Source organism: Colletes latitarsis, chromosome 3 (assembly GCF_051014445.1).
Source record: "Colletes latitarsis isolate SP2378_abdomen chromosome 3, iyColLati1, whole genome shotgun sequence".
Lineage (NCBI taxonomy): Eukaryota > Metazoa > Arthropoda > Insecta > Hymenoptera > Colletidae > Colletes > Colletes latitarsis.
This window is the reverse complement of record NC_135136.1, coordinates 31,646,488-31,668,698: the sequence shown is the minus strand read 5'-3', so window position 1 is coordinate 31,668,698 and position 22,211 is coordinate 31,646,488. Positions and strand designations below refer to the sequence as shown.

The window sequence follows — 22,211 nt, the reverse complement described above, 5'->3', positions numbered from 1 at the left end:
AATATACAAATATTGAAATAGCTTGATAATTTTGAAACAGTTTATTAATGATTCAAAAGAGAACATAAAGAAATTAACAAATAGTTGATTTGTTGTTTATTGGTTTAAAAGTGAGAAAGGTAGTTGTCTGTTACGACCATTGGTTAAGGAACGAGAGAAACATATATATTTTTACAAATATATTTAAGAATAATCCTTGATAATTCTTTCTAATTATATCTGGACTGTAAGTTTCACGAATTTACAAATTTAATTATATTCACAAGATTTTGTTTAATAACTTAGTTTAATTATATTAAATGACTAATACAAGAAACGATTGTATGCGTTTCGTTTTGATTTGTTTCGCATTATGCCTAATTATGTAAAATAAATCATTAATACAGTCACCTCATCATACTGCATTTATTTATCAGCACATTCTTTAAAGGCCATACTGCATCTTATATGTTAAAAGCATACAAGAATAATTAAGTATATTCTATAAATTTTTAATTGCATTTCTGTAATAATCATCACATAGTATACGTCGCGTATGAAAAGTAAATGTATTCATAATTGTTGCAACAACAGTGGTTTACGATTGAAGAAACAGCTATATTGCAAATATCGTTTATAAAATTAATCTTGTGAAACAAAGATACCGTTAAAAACTTTTCAACGTGTAAATATCATAGAGACACAATTATAGCAAATGTGAAACTCTGTAAGAACAGTAAATACAAACACATGAAACCAACATGCATTATTGACAAAATATTATTTGTTACTTATAATAGTTCCTACTTCAGTATTTCAACGTTAAAATGGTTCTGTGTATCGCGACGTTAGACATAATTCTTCTCTTGTTTGAGGGAATAATTGCGAATCTTCCTCTTTCTGACATGTCTTCATCAAGAGAGACAATGAAAGTTAGACTTGATCGGTAAAAGGAACAAACGCACGATTGAAATTTAAATGCAAGGTAAACATATAGAAATATTATCACCACGAGATAAAGTCATAATATTACTTTAAAGTATATCTAAATTTCATGAACATCGAAAGTTGTCGCAATCAGTTGTTTATAAGGGCATAAATAAGAATACACGATCCACACAACGAAAATGGAGAAAAGGGTTTTCACGATCATATCGGCGTAGTATAGGTAATTAATAATTTTTCGTGCGCGAGGTAAAGTCGAAGGATCGTCTTTTAGAAAGTATTCCCTAACGCCTAGTAAATATATACCTATGAAATTGTCCCAGGAAATTACTGTCGTGTCCATAAAGAATACTTCTCTATCGGATGGATTCAACTCGAGCTGCAGTTGTCTCATTCGATCATTTCTAAAAAGAGCAGAGAAAAATTAGCGTTTAAATATTTGGATAGAATCTGTATCAGCATTGATTTTATATCGGTGTCATTTCAGTAAAGTTAGAGATGTATTGAAAAATGGAAGTTGACTTGGACACTCCTAAATCGTGTAACCTGTTATCGTAAGGTTCCCAAGAAAGAACCATGAAAGGAATGCAATACTTAGATTAGCGATATTGGCTACTATGAGTCCAAGATAGTCCAAATCAATTTTTCCAATAATAAATAAAGAATACAATTTTTTCATTTGAAACTTTGCTTTCGAAAAAATCGACTTAAAATATTTACTGATTATACGTGACGACGAAATAGTATCGAAAGTAATACACGGAAATGATGAAACGGTAATAGAAACAAAGCAGACAGTAGTTCTTAAATATATTAGAGAGACTTAAAGAAATCGATTTTTTTAAATTGTATTTTCTAAAAGTAAAATCTTTTTAAAACGAAACGAAATTATATTAATAATATTTATATTTGATATCACTACTTTTTAAACAAAGAATGCATGGAAATTACTGTCTTTACAAGTCATTATCAAGATCATAAATGTTATAATATTGTCATAAGTATGATTAAACTTGGACATTTAATTAAAAAAATGTTTTTTGTCTATTATTTGTTTGCATAAATGTCTGATTTAATATTACATCTGTATCTAGATTCATTCGACTACAGTTAACACATTACCAACTGATTAGGGAGATTTTCTTCTTTGAGTTACACTACATAGTTTATATTAACTGTACGGAACGTCAAAGATAACATAATGGACACTAGATAAGAGTTAATTTTCGATGGATATACAAATTTAAAATCACTTACATATGTTGCTAGTCTTACGTGCATTCTTTTAGAATATCATAGATAAACTATCGAATTAGAAAAAATATTTTTTTAGTAATATTGATCAAATTGTATACAATGAAGTCTTATATAACAATTTTATGTATCTATGACAAACGAAACGTTACTGAATACCTACTTCTACAACCATCGAGAGCTAATTATAATGTGAAATTTAAAAAGCTTCGGTCTTGAGTAGTTTCATTTAATAATCGTAAGTTATTAATCAACGAGTTACAGCAGTTATAGACTTTCAAGTTAAGTTATTGAGAGCAGTTTCTGAAGTTTCTTAGTTGAGTGTATATTTAAAATCGATTCTCTCGAAAACGTTGCCTCGAATGAAAAAATTCTGTTCTTTACTTTCTGTTTGTTTCTTTCACGTAAAATCACCTCTGTTATTTTTTTTTTTATATTAAAATAAAATTTTAATATGATTTTGTGTACCGAAACTGCCATTCCTTCGTAGTATAGTAATTTATCAATTTGATAGCGTTGTTGACTTTGTATTGTACCCTCACCAGAAACGGTTTGTTTCCAGTTAACGTGATTACCGTGTCTATGATATACGCTGGTAGTAAATGAAACAGGATTACACAGACCCAATAGTATAACTTTAACGAAGTTAAGCTTCCGTTTGGGTACCACAGAACACCTGCAAGGATAATTTTCTATTATTCCAAGTGTGAATTTGAAGACTTAGATGTAATCCAAAAAGTTCATATCGCTTAAAAAAATGAATTTCCAAATTTTTGCCACTTTCTCGTAATGATTACGAATTGTGTTTATTTAAATAAAATTAAGCATTTTTCGTGTAGCGATATAGATTTGTTTTTTTTAAGGGGGGATTTTCGTGTTCTCTTGGTTCAATAAATCGATTTTTATTTTTTCTCGTAAATAATAAGTACATTTCGAAAGTAAATGCCCAAGATTTTTAAATTGAATTCGCAAAAATAACAGTTACAGGCCAATTTCTAAAACGCGTCAGAATGTGAAACGACAAGCAGTAGACAACGATTTTCTTAAAACAATATTCTTTATATTAGCATCTGAGATAATTAAAAATATAATTGGCAAATTAATTTCAAATAAAATTTTAGTTTCAGGTTTTTTCTCCGCTTTCCATTTTTTTTTTAATAATTCTATCGTGTAATAAAAAAAAAACGTAACAAAATAAATATAACTCAATAATGTCAAATAAGTATGTAACACGTTCGTACAGCAATTGTTATTGTAAATGCACTAGTTTCTGTGTATAAACTTGTAGATCGTACATTGTTTTTTTATTTTAAAAACATATTCAATACCAGCGTGAACTATCTAACTTTAAGAAAGTTGTTTGTTTCTTGCATTGGGATAAACATATACAAGACACAAACAGGAGTTACATCGTTCAAGAAGTTACCAAGATACTATATTAATTAATAAATAATAAAAAGAATCGACATAAAAGAATTATTTTCTATAATACAAAGATGATTTTTTATTCCCTCGAAAAAAATGCAATCCAAATTGACAACGCTTACAAAAAAATTCATAAATTTTAGTTAACTTTTTGAGCTATTGCACGAGAATCCTCCCTAAAATTGAAAGAGGGCAATACTGGTTCTTCCCTTATTAATGCAATAATTTTTTACTTTTTCGTTTAATTTAGTTCACGAACCTGAGAATGGATTTTTCCTTGTCCATTTCGTCCCCATGTCCACGGCACAACCCCAAGAGAGTGGATTCTCAGATCCACTCGTCACGTTCATATACATTGGTTTCTCAGGCTTTTCCACTCCTATTTTCCTTGCAAACGCGATAAACGCGTTGATCGCCATATCACAGGGAATTATATTCAACAAACAGTCGTATTCGCAGAGCATAATCCTGATCACTCCTTTTCCAGCCCCTATCATCAATCCCGTGGGTCCGTTTATATTGTCTACCCAACCAACTGCCGGTTCTTTTAACGATCCCACCACTAGAATTTGAAAAATATTCATTTATTAATTGAACGAGTTTATGAATCATAAAATTCTTGTCAGTTAAGCGACAAATAACACAGTCAACGGTGCCTTTCTTTTTTTTGACACACATTTTGATTTGACGCGTTAAAGTACCTATTTGACGTACCAAGGTACCTATTATTTCGTCGATAGCATGATAGAGCAACCATTAATTTTCTGAAAGTAGCCCCCATTCACGTGAATGTTTATCGAAAGTTCAACCACAGGTTTGGTCGACCAACTTAACATTGGGTTTTGTTCAATATAAAAATCCATCAAACCCTTAGGAAAACCATCAACAAACAAGAACGAATTGGTTTATGGTCCTGAACAAGCAAAATATTCAGTATCAAACGTTTAACTTCAGAGTTTGAGTCATCTTCAGTACTATAGATCGAAAGTGTTAACAAAAATTATTATAGAAGCTATTACAGTCTCGTGACATCGAATGAGAGGCAAAATTTTCAACTTTCTTAATGCTTTTAATCAAATTGCTAGATGAGCTTTGATAAAATGTATATTAAATAATAATATTATATGCAAAAATATAAACGAAATATAGGTTAATAACGTGCGTTTCCTCCCTTTGCTTCAATTAATGCTTGTATTCTTTTGGGAATGCTATGTACCTACACATTGTTTGATCAGATTTTTTATAATTTCGCTGTTTTGCCAAATATCTGCAATCTTTTCTTTCAAATCAGCTACTGAAGTGTTTGAGGACGAATATACAGAGTGTTCGACTAGCCCTGGGAAAAATATTAATGGGAGATTCTGCAGGCCAAAATAAGATGAAAATCAAAAATATCAATTTGTTGATTGAGGCTTCGTTGAAAAGTTATTAAAAAATTAAATTAAAAAATTTTAAATCATTCACGGAAAAATTATTTTCAATTGCGGGGGTCAATTACAATCATTTTTGGTGAATAGACATACCCCCGAAATCCTACTCACTTTCGAGAAAAAAATTCATTACTGAAAATATAGTCTGAGGCCAGAAATGTTGCCCTGAAATTTCACGCGAATCTTTAAAACGTCATAACTCCTGAACGGATTGAACGATTTTAATGTTTAAAAAAGCAAACTACGTGTATTTTGATGGAGAATATGTAGAAATTATAAAAATATTCGAAAAGTTGGTCCTTGTCCCCGCAAAATGAGAAAAACCCCATAAAAATGGTCCAATTTTCAAATAGCCATAACTCCTACAATAGTTAATATATTTCAATAAAACTTTTTTCTGAATTAGAGCTCATGGGTACCTACAAAAAAGTATTAAACAACTTTTCTGTACAGTGCCAACCAAATTTATTAAAAATGAAAAACGAATTTTCAAGAAAAATCGACAGGGGGTAGCTGCTGAAATTTTTCGACAAAAAAAAAATTTGAGATCGTTCTAAAAAAATTTTTTTCAATTGTAGGGGTCAATTGCAATCATTTTTGGTCAATAGGCATACCCCCGAAATCCTATGTATTTTCGAGAAAAAAATTCGGGTAGGTGCTAAAATTTTTCGGCGAAACTAAAAAATTTCAAATCGTTCCAAAAAAAATTATTTTTGGTTGCAGGGGTCAATTACAATCATTTTTGGTGAATAGACATACCCCCAAAATCCTACGTACTTTCGAGAAAAAAATTCTTTACCGAAAATATACTGTGTGGCCGGAAATGTTTCTCTAATTTTTTAACGAAGCCTCAATCAACAAATTAGTATCCTTGATTTTCGTCTTATTTTGGCCTCTAGAATCTCCCATTAAAATTTTTCCCAGAAGTGGCCGAACAGCCTGTATAAGCGTTTCTTGTAAATTTCAAACATTTTTTATTGAATTCATGTCGAGTAAATTCCTGGAGAAAAACATGTAAACTTTCAATTTTCTGTGTAAATTAATTGCAAAATAATATTATTTATCATGAGTTCGACTTAGAGTTGCGTATCAAGCAATGATCAGTAATAGAATTTTTAACTTCTGTACAATTCCAATCGAGCATCAACTGTCATCTGATTGTTCTCATAGTCGATGAAGGTATTGAAAAGTTAACATTTTTCATCGAGTATCGAAGTTCGAGTTATTATCCACGATTGGATCGAGAGTAAAGCAGAATGTTTCTTTATGATTGAAATGAAAAAATAGGTAGAGCATATGTAAAAATGTATTGTATTAAACACAGGTGATTATGTAGAAAAATAAGTATGTACATTTGGAGTACAGTAAATTAACTCTGAAATAAGTTTCATTAATTCTTTTTATCTCAAACATATTTTAGAAGATTAGAGACTTTAATTAGCAATCGACCCTCTATTATACAAAATATACGATGTGCCGTGGTATAATAAGTATTAGGTCGTCCCATATGTTCATTTTGTAGTACTTGAAGCAATATTTTAAACACATAATGGAATTTTATGAAAAACAGTAAACTTCTTCTCGTTCGACAACTCCCTTTCCTTTGGCAAAGCTATTATATCGTCGCTACAAAACTTCTTTGATTTTTTATTAAAATGTAGTTCAACGCTTTTTATTAAAACGTTCACATTTATCATATAAATTATTATTATTTATTATTATTTAAATTATTATACATTTTCAAATTTAATAAGCCTGGAGATTGTTGTGTTTTATTTCTTATAAGATTCGGTTTTATTATGTGCTAACAAAAATATTCATACCAACAGCGTGGATTCCAAACTTCGAACTTTGACACAATCTATTTCTTTCAAATTTCTATGAAACATTGATGCTAGTATGTTTAAAATTACAAAAATCCCCTGAACAGACAAATTTTCTTTGTTTTCAATTAAATTACAAATTTTATCCTCGTCAATTTCAGAATATCGAAAAGCATGAACTTACAGGATGACCTACTATTTCATTATTCGAAGACTTTCTTGACAAAACAGACGCACACCTTTCCAGTTTCGATAATGAAAACTTTACTTCGAAAGTTACGTAACGTACAAAAAATGTCGAACATGTAAGTTCTGAAGAAGGTCGAGAAGGTCAGACTTTCATCGAGGAAAATTGAGGCTTGGTCGAAGGCGTGTTTGAAAGTCATTCATGCCAATCTCGTTCGATTATGCCGTACGTTGCGCAAATGTCTAAAAAAAAAAAAACTTGTAATCTCAATCGTGCCATAGAGAGTTACTACGAACGGGCTGCCGGGATCTATCAAAATCTAAACTGTAATTCCTTAGAAAGGAACGTACGTCAACCGTGGTCAGTGTCCTCGTCGAACCTGTAGTTTCGTAACTCGTTGGGAGGACGGTTCAGAATTAATCGACATAGACAGAAACGGTGTTTACCTATCGAAGGTCTAACAACGCCCACTGGAAGATTGGATTTTTGAACCACCTCCTCGCTGAGAGCTTTGCTGTAGGCGTATGTATTCGGCTGACCGTGCAATATCTTCGGCGTCATTGCATGAAGAACATCGTCTGATAGATTCTTTACGGTGTTTATCACGACTTCCGGCGATTCTGAACACTCGTAGTATCTTTCCTCGAGCACCGGTTCGGTACATTGGCTGTACGATGTCGAAACGTGGATGAACGACACTAAGTGTGGCATCTAGAAACAATTTACATGTTGTCTCTTACTTTTGGCACTCGTAATCAAGTTATTGTATTCACGTAGAAAAATTCGTAAGATATTCGTAAACAGAAAAGTTGGTAGAAAGCATGCCTGAGGGAGATTGGACTCATTATTCAACAAATGTGTATTAGTGTACACGTAAATTGTACACAATTTTTTACGATGAAAATTACTTTTTCAGATTTATCGCGGCCACATTCTTAATAACTGTACGTGGGTTTTATATAGGGGAGAATTTCTTATCGAATATCTGAACCCTTTAATGGTTGAAATATTATAAAAATTCATTTTATAAATTTTAGGAAGATCGTCTAAACAAGCTACATTTATGTTTAACGTTTTATATATACAATTACAAATAGTTTAGACGAAGGATGAATAAAAGTATAACGGTAACAGTAATATTAGCAATATTAGAAATGAAAAGTTTCATTTAAATTTAATTAAATACTCCTTTCTTTGACGTAACTGCAACCACAACGATGATTTTTCAAACCAAGAATTTTTGCTTTGTTGTGCATCTTAAACGTTATACCTTTTCCTTCGCAATAATAATTTTTGCAGTCTTATAAATATCATAGGCTATAGATTATAAATGAAATTGTTACTCTCGACAATATAGGACGTAGACGCGTTAAATAACACATTGGAATAATACGTTTTCCACTCGTAGAAGAATAGTTTTTAGTTATTAGTTTTCCTTAAAATTCTACATTAGAAACGTAACAACACTGTAATCAACAAAACCATATTATTATGTGGCTCAGAGACAAATTCAATAAAGAAAATGAATTATTGTTGGCGGGATAGATCGAAAAAATGTGAGCATCGAAAGATGTTAAATTACGTGTTCTTTAAAAAGAATTTGAAAAGATATTCACCTCTTTCGCAAGATCTACGACGTTCTGGGTGCCCAAAACGTTAATCGTCACTGCCTCCTTTAATGTCAAATCAAATTTCACGTTTGCCGCCATATGAAAGACCACAGAGACTTCTCGTAGCAATCTTTCCTTATCGGCGGTGGATAATGCGAGGTTGTCTTCTATGGTATCGCCGGAAATCAGTATGAGTTTCTTCAACCTTTCTGGATACTTCTCGTTGATCGTTTTTAATGGATTTTCCTAAAAGCAACCAATCCATCTCTCGTTAAATGTCATTGTCTAGAAGGAAAACGCGACACTCGATGAATTGCGTAACTCAAACGATTATGGGAACGTCGGTAGTGAGTAATTCCATTGAGCACGCGGATAGCTCTTTTCGTTCTGGCAATAGTTTACGACACTAAATGCGACGATTAAGCGAAACAGAAAGGAGAATCGTGAACTTCGTTGTAACGGTATTTAACGATTTACTTTTAAGCGTGGTCTTGGTTTCCTTATAGCGAAACAACACCTGTCCAGTGTGGTTTTCTCTGAAACTTTGTAACGAAACGTGGCGAAATTAGCGGCCGCATGCCTTCAATATTATCGTCCCTTTCACTTTCGTTCGTGGACGCATTACAGATCGTAACTTATCGAATTGCCTGAGTAACTGTGTATGGACAAACCTTGATAAAAATATACTGTCAGCAAATGTACAGTCAAAGAAAAAAGTTATCGTACACAAACTATCAACACGGATGGTGGTGTACAAATAATATTTTCTCCATTTTACTTAGTAGAGGATTTCGGTAACTCGAGAAGATTCGATATTTTTTAAAAATTTTTCAGGTCCGTAGGGTCCTCGAGACAAGTATCGGACAATTTCTTTTTATCGACAATTTGGTTCTTCAAGGTGAAAATATTCCTTAGAGGTGGGTAGTGTAAACGATCCAATTACTGTCAGCTTAAACTGTTCTACTTAAAATACCAAATAAACCAAATAAACAAATAAATACCAAATTATTTGTAGTCTGTGTGGAGCAAACCTAATTTTTCATTTGTATATTACACATACAATGTTTATAATATTACAATATTACAATAATTGCACGACAGAAGTGTCGTCGAATTTCATTAATACATAAATTTGATTTTTGATTAAGGAGATAGTAATGGGGTCTTCCAACTTGACAGTGTTTGGTCAGTTGACAGTAATTAGGTCAAACGCATTTTAAGGATGGCAGTAAGTTTTTAAAATATTCTTCTATAAATTATTAAATTTATAAATAAAAATAGAGATTCTGGAGGGTCGCAGTATTCGTTGTCTTAAATTAAAAATATTGAATAATAACAAGTAAGAAGAAAAACCTTTTGATATTTTTTACCCTAGGTGTTTCTCGAGCAATTGTTAGGGGGAAAAGGGGGCTTCCTGAATTTTGGTTAATGGAAAGTAGTATTTATTTAAGGACATTTTTTGCTTCTTAGGAGACACTCTTAAATCTCTTGCCTGCATTTTTCATTTCCAGACGACGTCAAAATTATTGAATTTTTAACATCCTCCTTTATAAGGAATTTGTTATAACTAGTCGATAGTGTATTTTTCTTTATCATTTTATATTCTAAATATTACATTTTTATGTTATATATTTTTATCTTATCTATTTCTTTTGTAAAATCAGTTAATACTAGTTTTAGTTTTATATTACGTATTATTACGTGCCAAATGGTGATTGGACAATTATTGTCTTGGTCTGGTCAATAATTATCTCCCTTCGTAGGAGACATTTCCTATAAATACTTAAAGTTTGTTCAATGAAAAATGTTTGAAAACATTGTTCAAGAAAACGTCCTTAAAAACATAATTGTTTATATTGATTCACATTACCACTACGGTACTGCTGACTCCAATTACTATAATACAGAATGTTTTATGTTTGTCCTTACGACATTTGTAACTTCTTTTTCTGACATTACACAGCGTTTCAGATATTATTTTTATATTTTAATCAGCTTCGATTCCTACTAAATGCCAGGAACCCGTTCTTGATTCACACCTAATTAATTGTAAAATAACACGTTTATGGTGTGATCCTAATACTGAAGAACGGCTTGCGCGTTTCCGGTTTTGGAGAGATCCGGTTTCATTGTATCTCGTTAAAACGTACTGCACCATAGAATGAGATTTTTTTTCACCGTTTGAGCAATTTCCCGATTCGATCGACCTTCTTTCTACAATTCTATAATTAAGTTATATATTGGAACCTGTATTTACATTTAGCGAACGAATTCGAATTAGTGCTTGAAGTATTTTCTGAGCTTCGTTTGCAAACATTTTGTACCATTTCTTGTCTGCACTTTAATATTAACAAAATTTTGTCACTAAATAGAACATTGTCAGAATTGGAAAGACAGGCACAGATTTTACTAATAATGTACGTAGACTTTTCGGGCGACTATATTAAATTTGAATGTCTCTTTTTATTGTATGAAATATTGTTCCATTTTAGTCGTATATTCGTCTTCATGCAGACTAGTCAATTTAAATCGTGTTACAAAAATTACTTTACTTGCCAAATCAGAAGCGATCAATATACTATAGATGCGTCATAGTTTTCGTGGAATTAAAAATACATATTAAAAATTCATAAAAACACGTCTGCTGATAATATATTTTTATAAATAATGTGACATACGAAATAATAAATAATTTATTTGCGCCTTGCCATTGGAGAAATTTTATATTAATTATCACTAACGACTTTTGACCTCAATATTCGCTCATTCCTAAACACGTTTCGATTGACATTTTAAAATTTGACAATTTGGAATAAAATTCGTTTAAATCTTATGTCTACGGTCTGTCTACTAAACTTCGTCAGCGAGGCCTTCATATATCTTTTAGAAGGTCGCTTGCCTGCATACTGTTTACAAAATATAGCTAATATTTCATTGTCAAAATAACATAATATAATAGCGATCGCATAGGTAATTATCAAATTTAAATTTCCTTCCACTTATTCAGACACAACAAAAATTGATTGTAAAAATCTATTTCTCTGTTCCACGAATAAAAATTGAATCGGAATACATTGCAAGGTCAAGCGTGAATTTTTCTGCCTTAAACTTTAGACGCAATTCACGGAAGACCTTGCGTCTTCACGAGTGAAAGTGTAAATATAAAACTTCAGTTTCTTTTATTTACTTCGTCACAAGAATAAATTAAAATTATTTTGTTCACATAATAATAGATAAAAAGGAAAAATATCGTAGGCAGATTTATTAGCAACGTGTTTCGATCGAACAATTACTCAAATAAACTTCTATTTTAGGTTTAGTTTACTGTCAACTATGATTTCAATGTTTGTTTTTAAATTAATTTTTTATTAACGTTACTCTACTTCTCTTAGATACTTTATATTTTTATTTTGTATTCTTCTTTAACTTTTAAAACCCTAACGATAATAATTGTAGAAATTTATTCTTAGAATCGTATCTTTCTGGAAGTTCGAGCTTAATTATAATACTCTTATCACGCATTGAAATCGTTCGAACGACGTTCTCCTCAATGTTGCGTTTGCGATTTTATTACACGAAAACTAGTTGCATAATCGATTTGAACTTTTCGCTGTACGTTGAATGGTTTGGTCCCTTGAAAAAGCTGAATCATGTTTCAGATGTTCTGTCTTAAAAGTTGCCGGATATAAACCTGTTTTTCAAATTCTCGGAATCCATTTGCTACAAGATAGGATCGTGTGAATGCCAAGTACTATAAATAGTTTTCAGAAAAACCATAAAAAAAGATTGAAAGAAAAATATTTGCCGGAAGAACCTTAGTTTTCTAAAAAATCTTTAATTCGAAGTTCTTGCATTTCGTTTCTGCAACGTTTTGATGAAATATAGTCAAGTTTATGACAATTATAAATATGATCAATTATGTATTTGTATTTTTATATTTTCTATTCACTATTATAACTTTCAAAATCAAGATAAAAATAGAAAATAGATTATTTCTAGAGATTGAAATACAACTAAAATCACAATGGTAATAAGTAGTGTAAATTTCTTTTATATTTCATATTGTTTATTTTACTGTTATAATATACACTGTTGTAAGTAATCTCCACCTGGAAAAAAGGTAACTGTGCAACTTTGTATGAAAAAATATTTTTCTTATCATATATAATTTACTAGTCGTTCAAGGTAAGCATGTTAGAATGTCTCTTCCTGTATGAATATACAAATGATGCTTTCGCGTTGCTTCTATCATAATTTATAACAGATATGTACTCATTATCTAGATATGAAAAAATTGTTACTTCGAAAATACTGTTGTCATTTTGTGATTTTTTTGAAAACTAGACGGCAAAGAAAAGTTTCGTCAATAATTAGCAATAAAATTTATTCGTTCGACATAGAAAAACCCATAATATTTTTTTCAACTTAAATAATTACACAAGAAATCACAATCATCTTCGACAATATTTAAATTCAGATTTAAGTATTCGGTTGGAAGTCCTGTATATTGTAAGATTTACAGATAATTAATTAAGATTTTTAAAAAATAAATTTTTAAAGCTTATATTTATATTAATTTCTCTCGTTAAAATGTTTAATCGAGTTAATCAATTTGTCGTCTGAACAACTTTAGGCATTTACGGCGAATAGTTTGAATTAATAAGATTCACAGTAAACCGCAAGTAGCCTTTGAAGATGACAGTATTGTCGATTCAGAGAAAGGTGAATCGAAGATTAAGTGTCTTCGTCAAGGTTGATTTCCCGTGAATCTTGGAATCGATTATATTCTCAAGTAAGTCGATTTCCACGTGGGAACAACTCATTACGTATTACTAAGAAATAATAATTTTATATTTCATTCAAGCTCGTTAATAAAGTTATTCCCAATTTCTGTTATATTTATACCACGAAACTTTCAGCGATTGCAAAATTCCTTTAGAATATTTCCTGGAGAGTTAATACTCATATAACACTCATACATGAGTTACAGGACTGTTTATAAAGGACTTACTGTAAAATATTAAGAAAAATACACGTGGAAGGATTTCATGGATTTCGACGAGGCTAAAATAAAAAATACCATAATAAATGTTACATTGAGCGGTTTCCAATCGTCTAACGAGAGCAAAATGTTAACCTCGTAGAAAATTTCATGAATTTGGCGGTCAACGTGTTAAAGAGAATTACATATTTACCTATTATTAATGTGTACACCGAAAGATAAATTGATCAGATTCAATTGAAAATGTTGAAATTACGAATAATTTTACGTTTGTCCTTACGTCTGTGATTAAGTAGTCAAAGAATATATTTGAGAAATACGTAGAATAGGTCAATGTTGTTTTTTTAAAAGGACCACAGAATTATAAATACATTTTAATTTATTGACGTCCCTAACGAAAACCATGCTTTCTATACCTACGTAAATGAATATTAATAGATTCGTAGATATTGACGTAATATTACGTTACGAAGGAATCTCCTGTCCCCATTTCAATAATTATGAAATCTTAAATGATATATTTATTATCAATTTTACGTTAGATTCTATAAACACTTTTGAGTATGCATTTGTATAAATAAATAATTAATGTGAACTTGATTATTTAAGTTACCATTGGATAAAAATAATTAAATATTAATATTTATTAGTACATATTAGAATTTACTACAATTTTGTTACATACATTTTATAATAATTTATTCGAAAGTGTAATCAAATTGGGTTTGGGAGAAAAATATTATTTTCAGCGGAGTAATGATTCCAAACATACTGTTAAAAAAAAAAATAAAGGAATAGATCATATACAACGTGCCTAAACAAATTGATACTTCACCCCAGAAATCAGAAAAAGAAAAATGACTTAATAATCGCTTTTATCGAGGAATAGTCAAAAATTTCATCAAATATTACAACAAAATTTATAGAAACAATCCCAAGACAGCTAGAAGCAATTGTTGATGCTATGCGGAAACACATTTTGTAATTTCATCTGCGAAGAAATATAAATTTTCATTTGTTCTCATATTATTTCGAACGATAAATTATTAACATGCCTTAGTGTGCATATTGTTTTCATGCACGATAAAATACTACAAAATGAACATGACATTAATGTTTTACCTTTTCTACAAGCAATTATCTGTTACTCTGAGTCGGGGTATGATTGTACTATGAATGAAATTAAAATGTGTCGCTTCAGATTACCTGTAGTAAGTGTTGTAGTCTGGTCTGTGGATCAACTCCTTTCTTCTTTCTGACCAGCATGAAAACGTTGCCAAGGTTCGGACAGCTGAGCATTAGCTTATAAATTAAAACTTTCCCCATAAATCCAGTGCCTCCGGTGATAAAGATATTTCGGCCACGATACCATTCTGATATAGACGTACTTTTTGAGTCCATTTCCGGAAACGCTGCGAAACAAAGGAATATAAATTAGGGACACACGCACCGGCTGCATACCAACGACGATCAAGCTAAAGATTCATTCTTTGTTTTGCGAAACTCCGGTATTTCCCGAGATGCAAATACCACGTTCGCAGCCACTGACGCAATTTAATGTATTAAATACGTCTTCTTAAATGCGGAAGCAACGGCTTTTAGAACAACGGCTTTTAGAAACGAAAGTCAACTAATACAATCGGCTATTAACCCTAAGTCGAATCCAACTTGACGTGGATATTTTTTTCCTAGCGTTGTATCCATCTTCTTTTCACTAATGTTGTATCATTAGTATTTTGAATAGAGTAAGCTCAGGTTACGTCGTGATGCTTTTTTAGTCAACTTTAAAACGGATATTATTTGACCAATTCGATTAAATAAAATTGAAGGAAGCAGTGTTGATGTTCTTTATGCAATGAACAACTCATTCGATTAGAATTAGTATTCTTCGCGCTAATTTTGAGAGATCGCGTGTTTATTTTAACCCGAAAACGAAGCATTACAAGGTAAAATTTTATTCCACATTTTCAACTTATTTGATCGTTGCACTACGAATAACGGAATACCTTGTATAGATATTGCATTCGTTGAAGACAGCATTTGCTTTTCGTAATACTTTTTAGATAATTTGACGTTAAATTTGTTAAAGTACTTTTATTCCTTCCCGAAATATTTTTTGACATCACGAATAATATTGACAATTGTCTTAATTAAAATAGAGCACAGTGTACATATAGATTTCACGAACGAAATGGAACTCTAATTTAATAATAATTTTGTAAAAGTTAATTTCAAAATAGTAATTTAAATTAAATATATATTCATATGTAATGAAAATAATAGTGATTATCACATAAAATTAATTTCATATAAATTATAATACCACGTACATATTGTAGAATTTAATGGGCATTACCATTTAGTTTGTACAAACTATATTTATCGTTTATTTTAAACACTCTACTTCGATTTTTCTTAATTGATTGTAATTTTACTCGTGCACAAATTCTCGAACTCAGTATATAAAAATACTTCCATTATTAATATCGTTCATTTTTTTTATTATTGTCTCTTTTACGTCAGTATCTATCAGCTTAATTAACTAGATTAAGAATACCTAGACTGCAAGAAAACATATTAAAAATATCAATGTATTAAATCATGACGTATCCTATATTTTAAGATTTATTAATTTGTTTTATTAAAACACGTTAATACATTTAATATACATATATAATATGTACATTTGTTTAGTTCATATATTCTCATAATAAGTGTCGCTAAGCCGAGTCTCTATTATTCATTATCTATGAAATTTATAACTAAATAATTAAATTGAGGTTTTTTAGCCCACTAAATTCATTTTATCTCTCATAAATAATAATGAGTTTCCTATTTTGAGTTCATTTAGATATCGTTTAATCTAGATATTACAACTAAAAATATTTGTCGTTCTTACTAATTTTTTAGCTATATTATGTTAATTTTTGAATGTATAATTTTTTTTTCACAGCTTTCTGAGAGTGAACCGACACCTTTGGTTGAAACATCAAAGAATATACACTTGCTATTTTGTTTTGAAATATTTACAAGCCTTCTAATTATTTTATTATTCATTAGTCTGTATCTAAACTTTTTTAATACTAATAAATACTTATTATTGCTTCATAAGTTAATGAATGATTAATTAACATTCAATATAAACATATTGAATGCCATGATGGTCATTAGTGACCAGCGCTTCAACTTACAACGCGTCTTTAAAATGCATACGATAAATGAACCTTAGTATTTGCAGAATTATACTGTTATTATATGGATTATGCTACTGTTATTAGAACCGCTTTAAAACAACAAGTACACTATTTAGTTATTGAATAATTTCTATTTTTCTAAACGTGAATGCAGCAAACCCGTTATATTTAAAATAAAATTCATTATATAATTATATACAAATATTTTTAAACAGTTATAGTTCTTTTTATAGATTGTCACATTGTATGACTATACATATGCTGCTAAATTTTATTAGAAAGGATTAGATCTTACATAATTATGGATTATATACTTGGAACATACAAGTAAATTGTTAAATAATATCATTGACATTAGGAATAATACAAAATAACATAATTTGAAAAAATGTCAAGGATATTTCTGAACAAGGAAAACTGGTGTGACATTGAACATATTAAATAGAAACAGAATTATTACGGTAACAGTAGTATTACGCTAACGATTTTTGTATCTTTAGGAATTTATGTTACCTAATATACATATACATCGCATGTTGTTGATGCTTATCCGAAATTCTAGTCGATCGTTTTCATGCTTGGCATTTATTAAACATAATCAAACAAGTAGACGTTTTATTGGTTTCCCTTTTAAATTCGTTGTTAAATTCTTATGCAACATTAATTTAAAAACAGTTTCGAATTTGCATAGATTCTTGTGATTTAAGGATACCACTTGTGCTTTGCGTTTACTTGGCACATTTACATTAATAAATTTCACGCAATAATAATTTGAAATATAATTATAATAAGTTATTGTTGTAATTAGGTTGCAGTTTATTTCTATCGTCGACACATTTTCAAATGTCATTGTTTGTGGTAAGCATACAATCAAAATTAAATTGTAAATGATATGCATGGATAATTTATAAATCGTCGTATTTAAATTAATGTCCCGTTCAATTTGCATACAGTTACGATCTTGCATTGTTTCTAGAACCGTACATAAGTCGAATTTGTTCTTAATATTGTTTACACGAGTCGTTTATTTGCTACAACAGTGACATAACTAAAAAATCGTTAGATTATGAAAAATAAATTCAAATTTTGTATTGAAACAGATATCTATAACAAGAAATTGAATTTAGACAATAGTATTATGATATTGATATTCGCTGCTGTAAATTTAATAATAACCTTTATTTTTGTGCCAACGATTAAAAAATGACAAATCTAGATGCAACTTCAAATTTTAAATATTTATAATCAAAATGATATGGCCATATAAAAAAAACGTAACGAGTTTTAAAAATAATTCTTCAACTTGGCATTAAAATAAATTTGTTAAAAGACCGTTTGAAATTATTAAGAATTATTGAAGGTGTGATGTTCATCATAAAAAAAACACGTTATATGTATATTCGTTATTAATTAACTGGTTCCTTTTATCTTTTACACAACTCTAGCGAAAAGGTGTTCCTTTTGAATGAAAGAAAACGCATTTTACTTTAATGTGTAGTTTTTCTTCGAGTTACTTTTGTAGTTGCAGCTAGATTATGTAATTCTATTCATACGTATTCCATTAAAATACGGAAGTCGTAAAATAAACGTTTTACGAGATATTTCACAATAAAATTGTTAAATCTCCCAGTTTCCATAAGGATCAATTGTTAAATCTACCAATTCCTACAAAAAAATCGGCATTTATAAAATATTACGTATGGTAACATTAAAAAAAGAATTCCAATTGCACTTTGCAGATGCATCGTTGCACTAGCAAAAAAAAGTGAGATTATAAGAAGACGAATCTTGTTATACAGTTTTCTTTTTTAATTCAGTAAACTTCTTAGCATCCCCCGAGGAAGGTATATTGAAATTCGTATTCCTTATTCGTTTGAAAAATGATCATTTCGTATGTCACTGTCCTGTATTTCCTCGTAAAATCAGAAAGTAATGGGCCAGTGAAATTGAATTCTTTCAGTGTGTGGTTGCTACATCGATCGTTAATTATAGGAAATTTCACTTTTAATACATCATTTTCGTGCTCTGCTACATATAGTCGTCCAAACTTACATAGTTCATTCAATGTAATAGGAGGAAGTAAAGTGAACCGACAGGGAAGTAAGATTCTGAACTCTGACATTTTTAAATTTATTAAACATTGAGAGTATATAAAAAAGATTATATACACAAGCAACACATCATATTTGTTGTTGTTAGAATTCATTTTAAAGATGTAGAATCGTTATTGTGCACTTGATGTAATAGACTTCTTTTCTTCAAAAATTTCATTGAAGATAACAATTTGAATAGTTGCTCGACGAAGGATAATTGTTAAAAAATGTCATTCAAAAGTTCGTATGAGGTAAAATTCGACTACTAATTTTTATGATCCGCTTCAGTAACAAAAATGTTTAATCCTATAATCTAAAGAAACAAAAATTATTTCGAGAAATATGACAAAGATATCAAACTTTTGTTAACGGATGGTACCAGATTGTTTTAAAGCGTATCATTATTGGTTACATTAATTGTCATGAAACGAAAAAAGGGCTTCGTTATTGATCATTATAAAAAAATGGTGTTTAAAGCGTACTGGAAATGTATGAATAAAAAATAGACTATGTATATACATATATTTAGCAATTAGACAGATCGAATGTTTCGAGAGAATTCTATACTCATTAGGGATAATTCTACCCAGCGTACAAACATTCATTATTAAACACACTAAGTGCAAAATTACGGATTTTCCAAAATAACTTCATTAATGTTGCTTTTTTGAACGAATTGCACAAGAAATAATCGAAAGAGAAGGAAATGTTACATAAAAATATGTATTTATTAGATAAAATTTCCTGCTCAAAAAAGCAACATTAATGAAGTCATTTTTAAAAATCGTAATATTATAACAACCTTGTGTATTACAAAATTTAACGGATGGGATAAAGAGATAAACTTTTGTACACTTAGTTTTTTAAACGATTAAAACCGTTTATAAAATCCTATCTTTACTCAACCGTTAGATATAATTATAATATATCCCCTTTCTTTTGAGTTTTCTAACATTTTATTCATATATAGCGATATGACAAGAAAAAAACAATGATATAATCATACTAAGCATCAATATTTACAATACAATCTTTATATAAATTATTTATTAAAGTATGTTAAATTCGATTTACAATAAATTACAATTATCCACTTGTTTTCATTACTTTGTAAATATCTTTCATTTCTCATCATTGCTGTAGAGATTATTGTCTGTCCAAAATTATTTTCTAGTAAAAATTGCACATATAATCGAACGATTATTTTTTCCTTTATTTTCGTATCGCTGAAGACAATGAACAGTCTGACAAATATGATCAAAATGTCTCTTTTTTCCCATAGATTGCATCGTTAGTTTTGACGTTAAAAATTTCCCGCTAAGTTAGAAATTCCATCGTCAAAAAGATTTTTCATCCATCAAAGTTCCAACTCACGCATAACGTTTCGCATCGTTTATAATTGTCTGTAATTAGTTCATTTCAACTGTCCTCGAATCATCGTTAAACGCACGAATTCGTATCCGTGATTCGTACTTCGTCAGTTTGGGTGTCGAAAATTTCCCGCTAAGTTAGAAATTCCATCGTCAAAAAGATTTTTCATCCATCAAAGTTCCAACTCACGCATAACGTTTCGCATCGTTTATAACTATCTGTAATTAGTCCATGTCAACTGTCCTCGAATCATCGTTAAACGCACGAATTCGTATCCGCGATCTTACTAGATAATTCGCACATGTCGTGAATCGAACACCGTACGTTCACGATCGGCGGTAAATACGCAGTAATGCTGATATACGTACCTAAAGCGAGCAAGCCGAAGCAAAGATCACGAAACTTGTTTGAGCAACTTTTCGACGTTCTGGAGCCTCGGTTTCACCAAATCACACGGCTACCTCTTTTTTTAGCGGAGATATCGCGAACGGAAACGCGGTCGGGAAGACGTTCGATCGCGAAGAGAGGAGCGGAATTGTACGTGCGCCCTGTTGCTCGTTCGGCCGACACCGTACTTGTCTGACGAGAATCAAACGTTTCGTCCCACGGGGAGAGCTATCGTGTGAGGAAACTACGTGCAACGGGAGGCGTATCGGGTAATCCCTTAGCGAATCATAACGAAGGTATACCAAACACGGACTGACCGTCTATACGCGATCGGCGAACACTTTATCCCTGGCGACGGTTATTCTTATACTTGTCCAGTGACTTAGACACGCGGCGAGATCTACCGTCGAGGAGTCATTGTCTTTGCTAAAGCTTCTCAAGGTCGTTCCCTTGTGTCTCCATCTTGTGGATCGCGTCCTTGCGCGACCCGTTTCGATCTCGGATCAACGTGCACCGAACATAAACTCACCGTGGTAATAACTCAATCGTTATCGGACAACGAGCATTTCGATGTCCTAGATCCAATTTATCTCGCGCAAAATGGCGGACTTATACTTACGAACACTTCTCGAGGGAGTATACTAGACTACAACGTTTTAGTGATTCTTTAGAATTTTTTTTTTCAAAAGGGGATGATAAAATATTTGGTACCAAGTTTATACACGTATATTTACAGTCCGTTTACCAAGATAAATCTGGGAAAATAATTTTTTACTGTACACTACAATACCTCAGTAGTTCTTTGGAATATTTCTTTTTTAAGGGGGGGACGATAAAATATTTTTGTATCAAGTTTACACACGTATATTTACAGTCCGTTTACCAAGATAAATCTGGGAAAATAATTTTTTACTGTACACTACAATACCTCAGTAGTTCTTTGGAATATTTCTTTTTTAAGGGGGGGACGATAAAATATTTTTGTATCGAGTTTACACACGTATGTTTACAGTCTGTTTACCAGGAACGTGAACGCGATAAATCTGAAAAAAAATAATTTTCTTTGTAAAAAATTGTATACAAATTGCAAGCCTATTTAAAAATCTAATACGTATTTGTTTAATAATGGTTTAGGCATGCTTTCTACCATATCTTGCGAATTTTTCTGCTTCATGATTTGAACGTCAAATAGCGTTCCCCTCGAAGTTTACATTTCATTATAAACATTTAACACTAGATTTACGGACACTCGTGGCGCATATTTTTATTGTAATTCGCTGTGTTGACGGTTACATTGAAATGGAATTTTTCTTTTAATCGGAATGTATATTCGTATCATTACATCGATTAAATTCAATATAAATTCCTAACAAATAATATTTATGGGTTCTGTAACGTTGGGTTTAGTTATTAACAAAATTCGCGAGACTTGTGCATGGATCTTGTTGCACTTCCAACACTCGTTTTTAGCTCTTTTGAATGACAAATCGTTTAGCATATACGGCACTCAT

At 30.8% G+C, this 22,211-nt stretch overlaps 1 protein-coding gene across 1 annotated transcript; it reads right to left on the bottom strand.

Moving 5' to 3' along the window:
• LOC143340367 (putative fatty acyl-CoA reductase CG5065) lies at positions 1-21,046 on the bottom strand. Its single transcript, XM_076762224.1, has 7 exons — positions 20,682-21,046; positions 14,862-15,067; positions 8,660-8,899; positions 7,490-7,754; positions 3,863-4,165; positions 2,647-2,854; positions 1-1,328 (listed from the first exon to the last, which is right to left on the bottom strand). The coding sequence occupies exons 2-7, from the start codon at positions 15,054-15,056 to the stop codon at positions 1,025-1,027; spliced, it is 1,515 nt and encodes a 504-aa protein (XP_076618339.1). The 5' UTR covers positions 15,057-15,067; positions 20,682-21,046; the 3' UTR covers positions 1-1,024.
• Between the last annotated feature and the right edge of the window lie 1,165 nt (positions 21,047-22,211).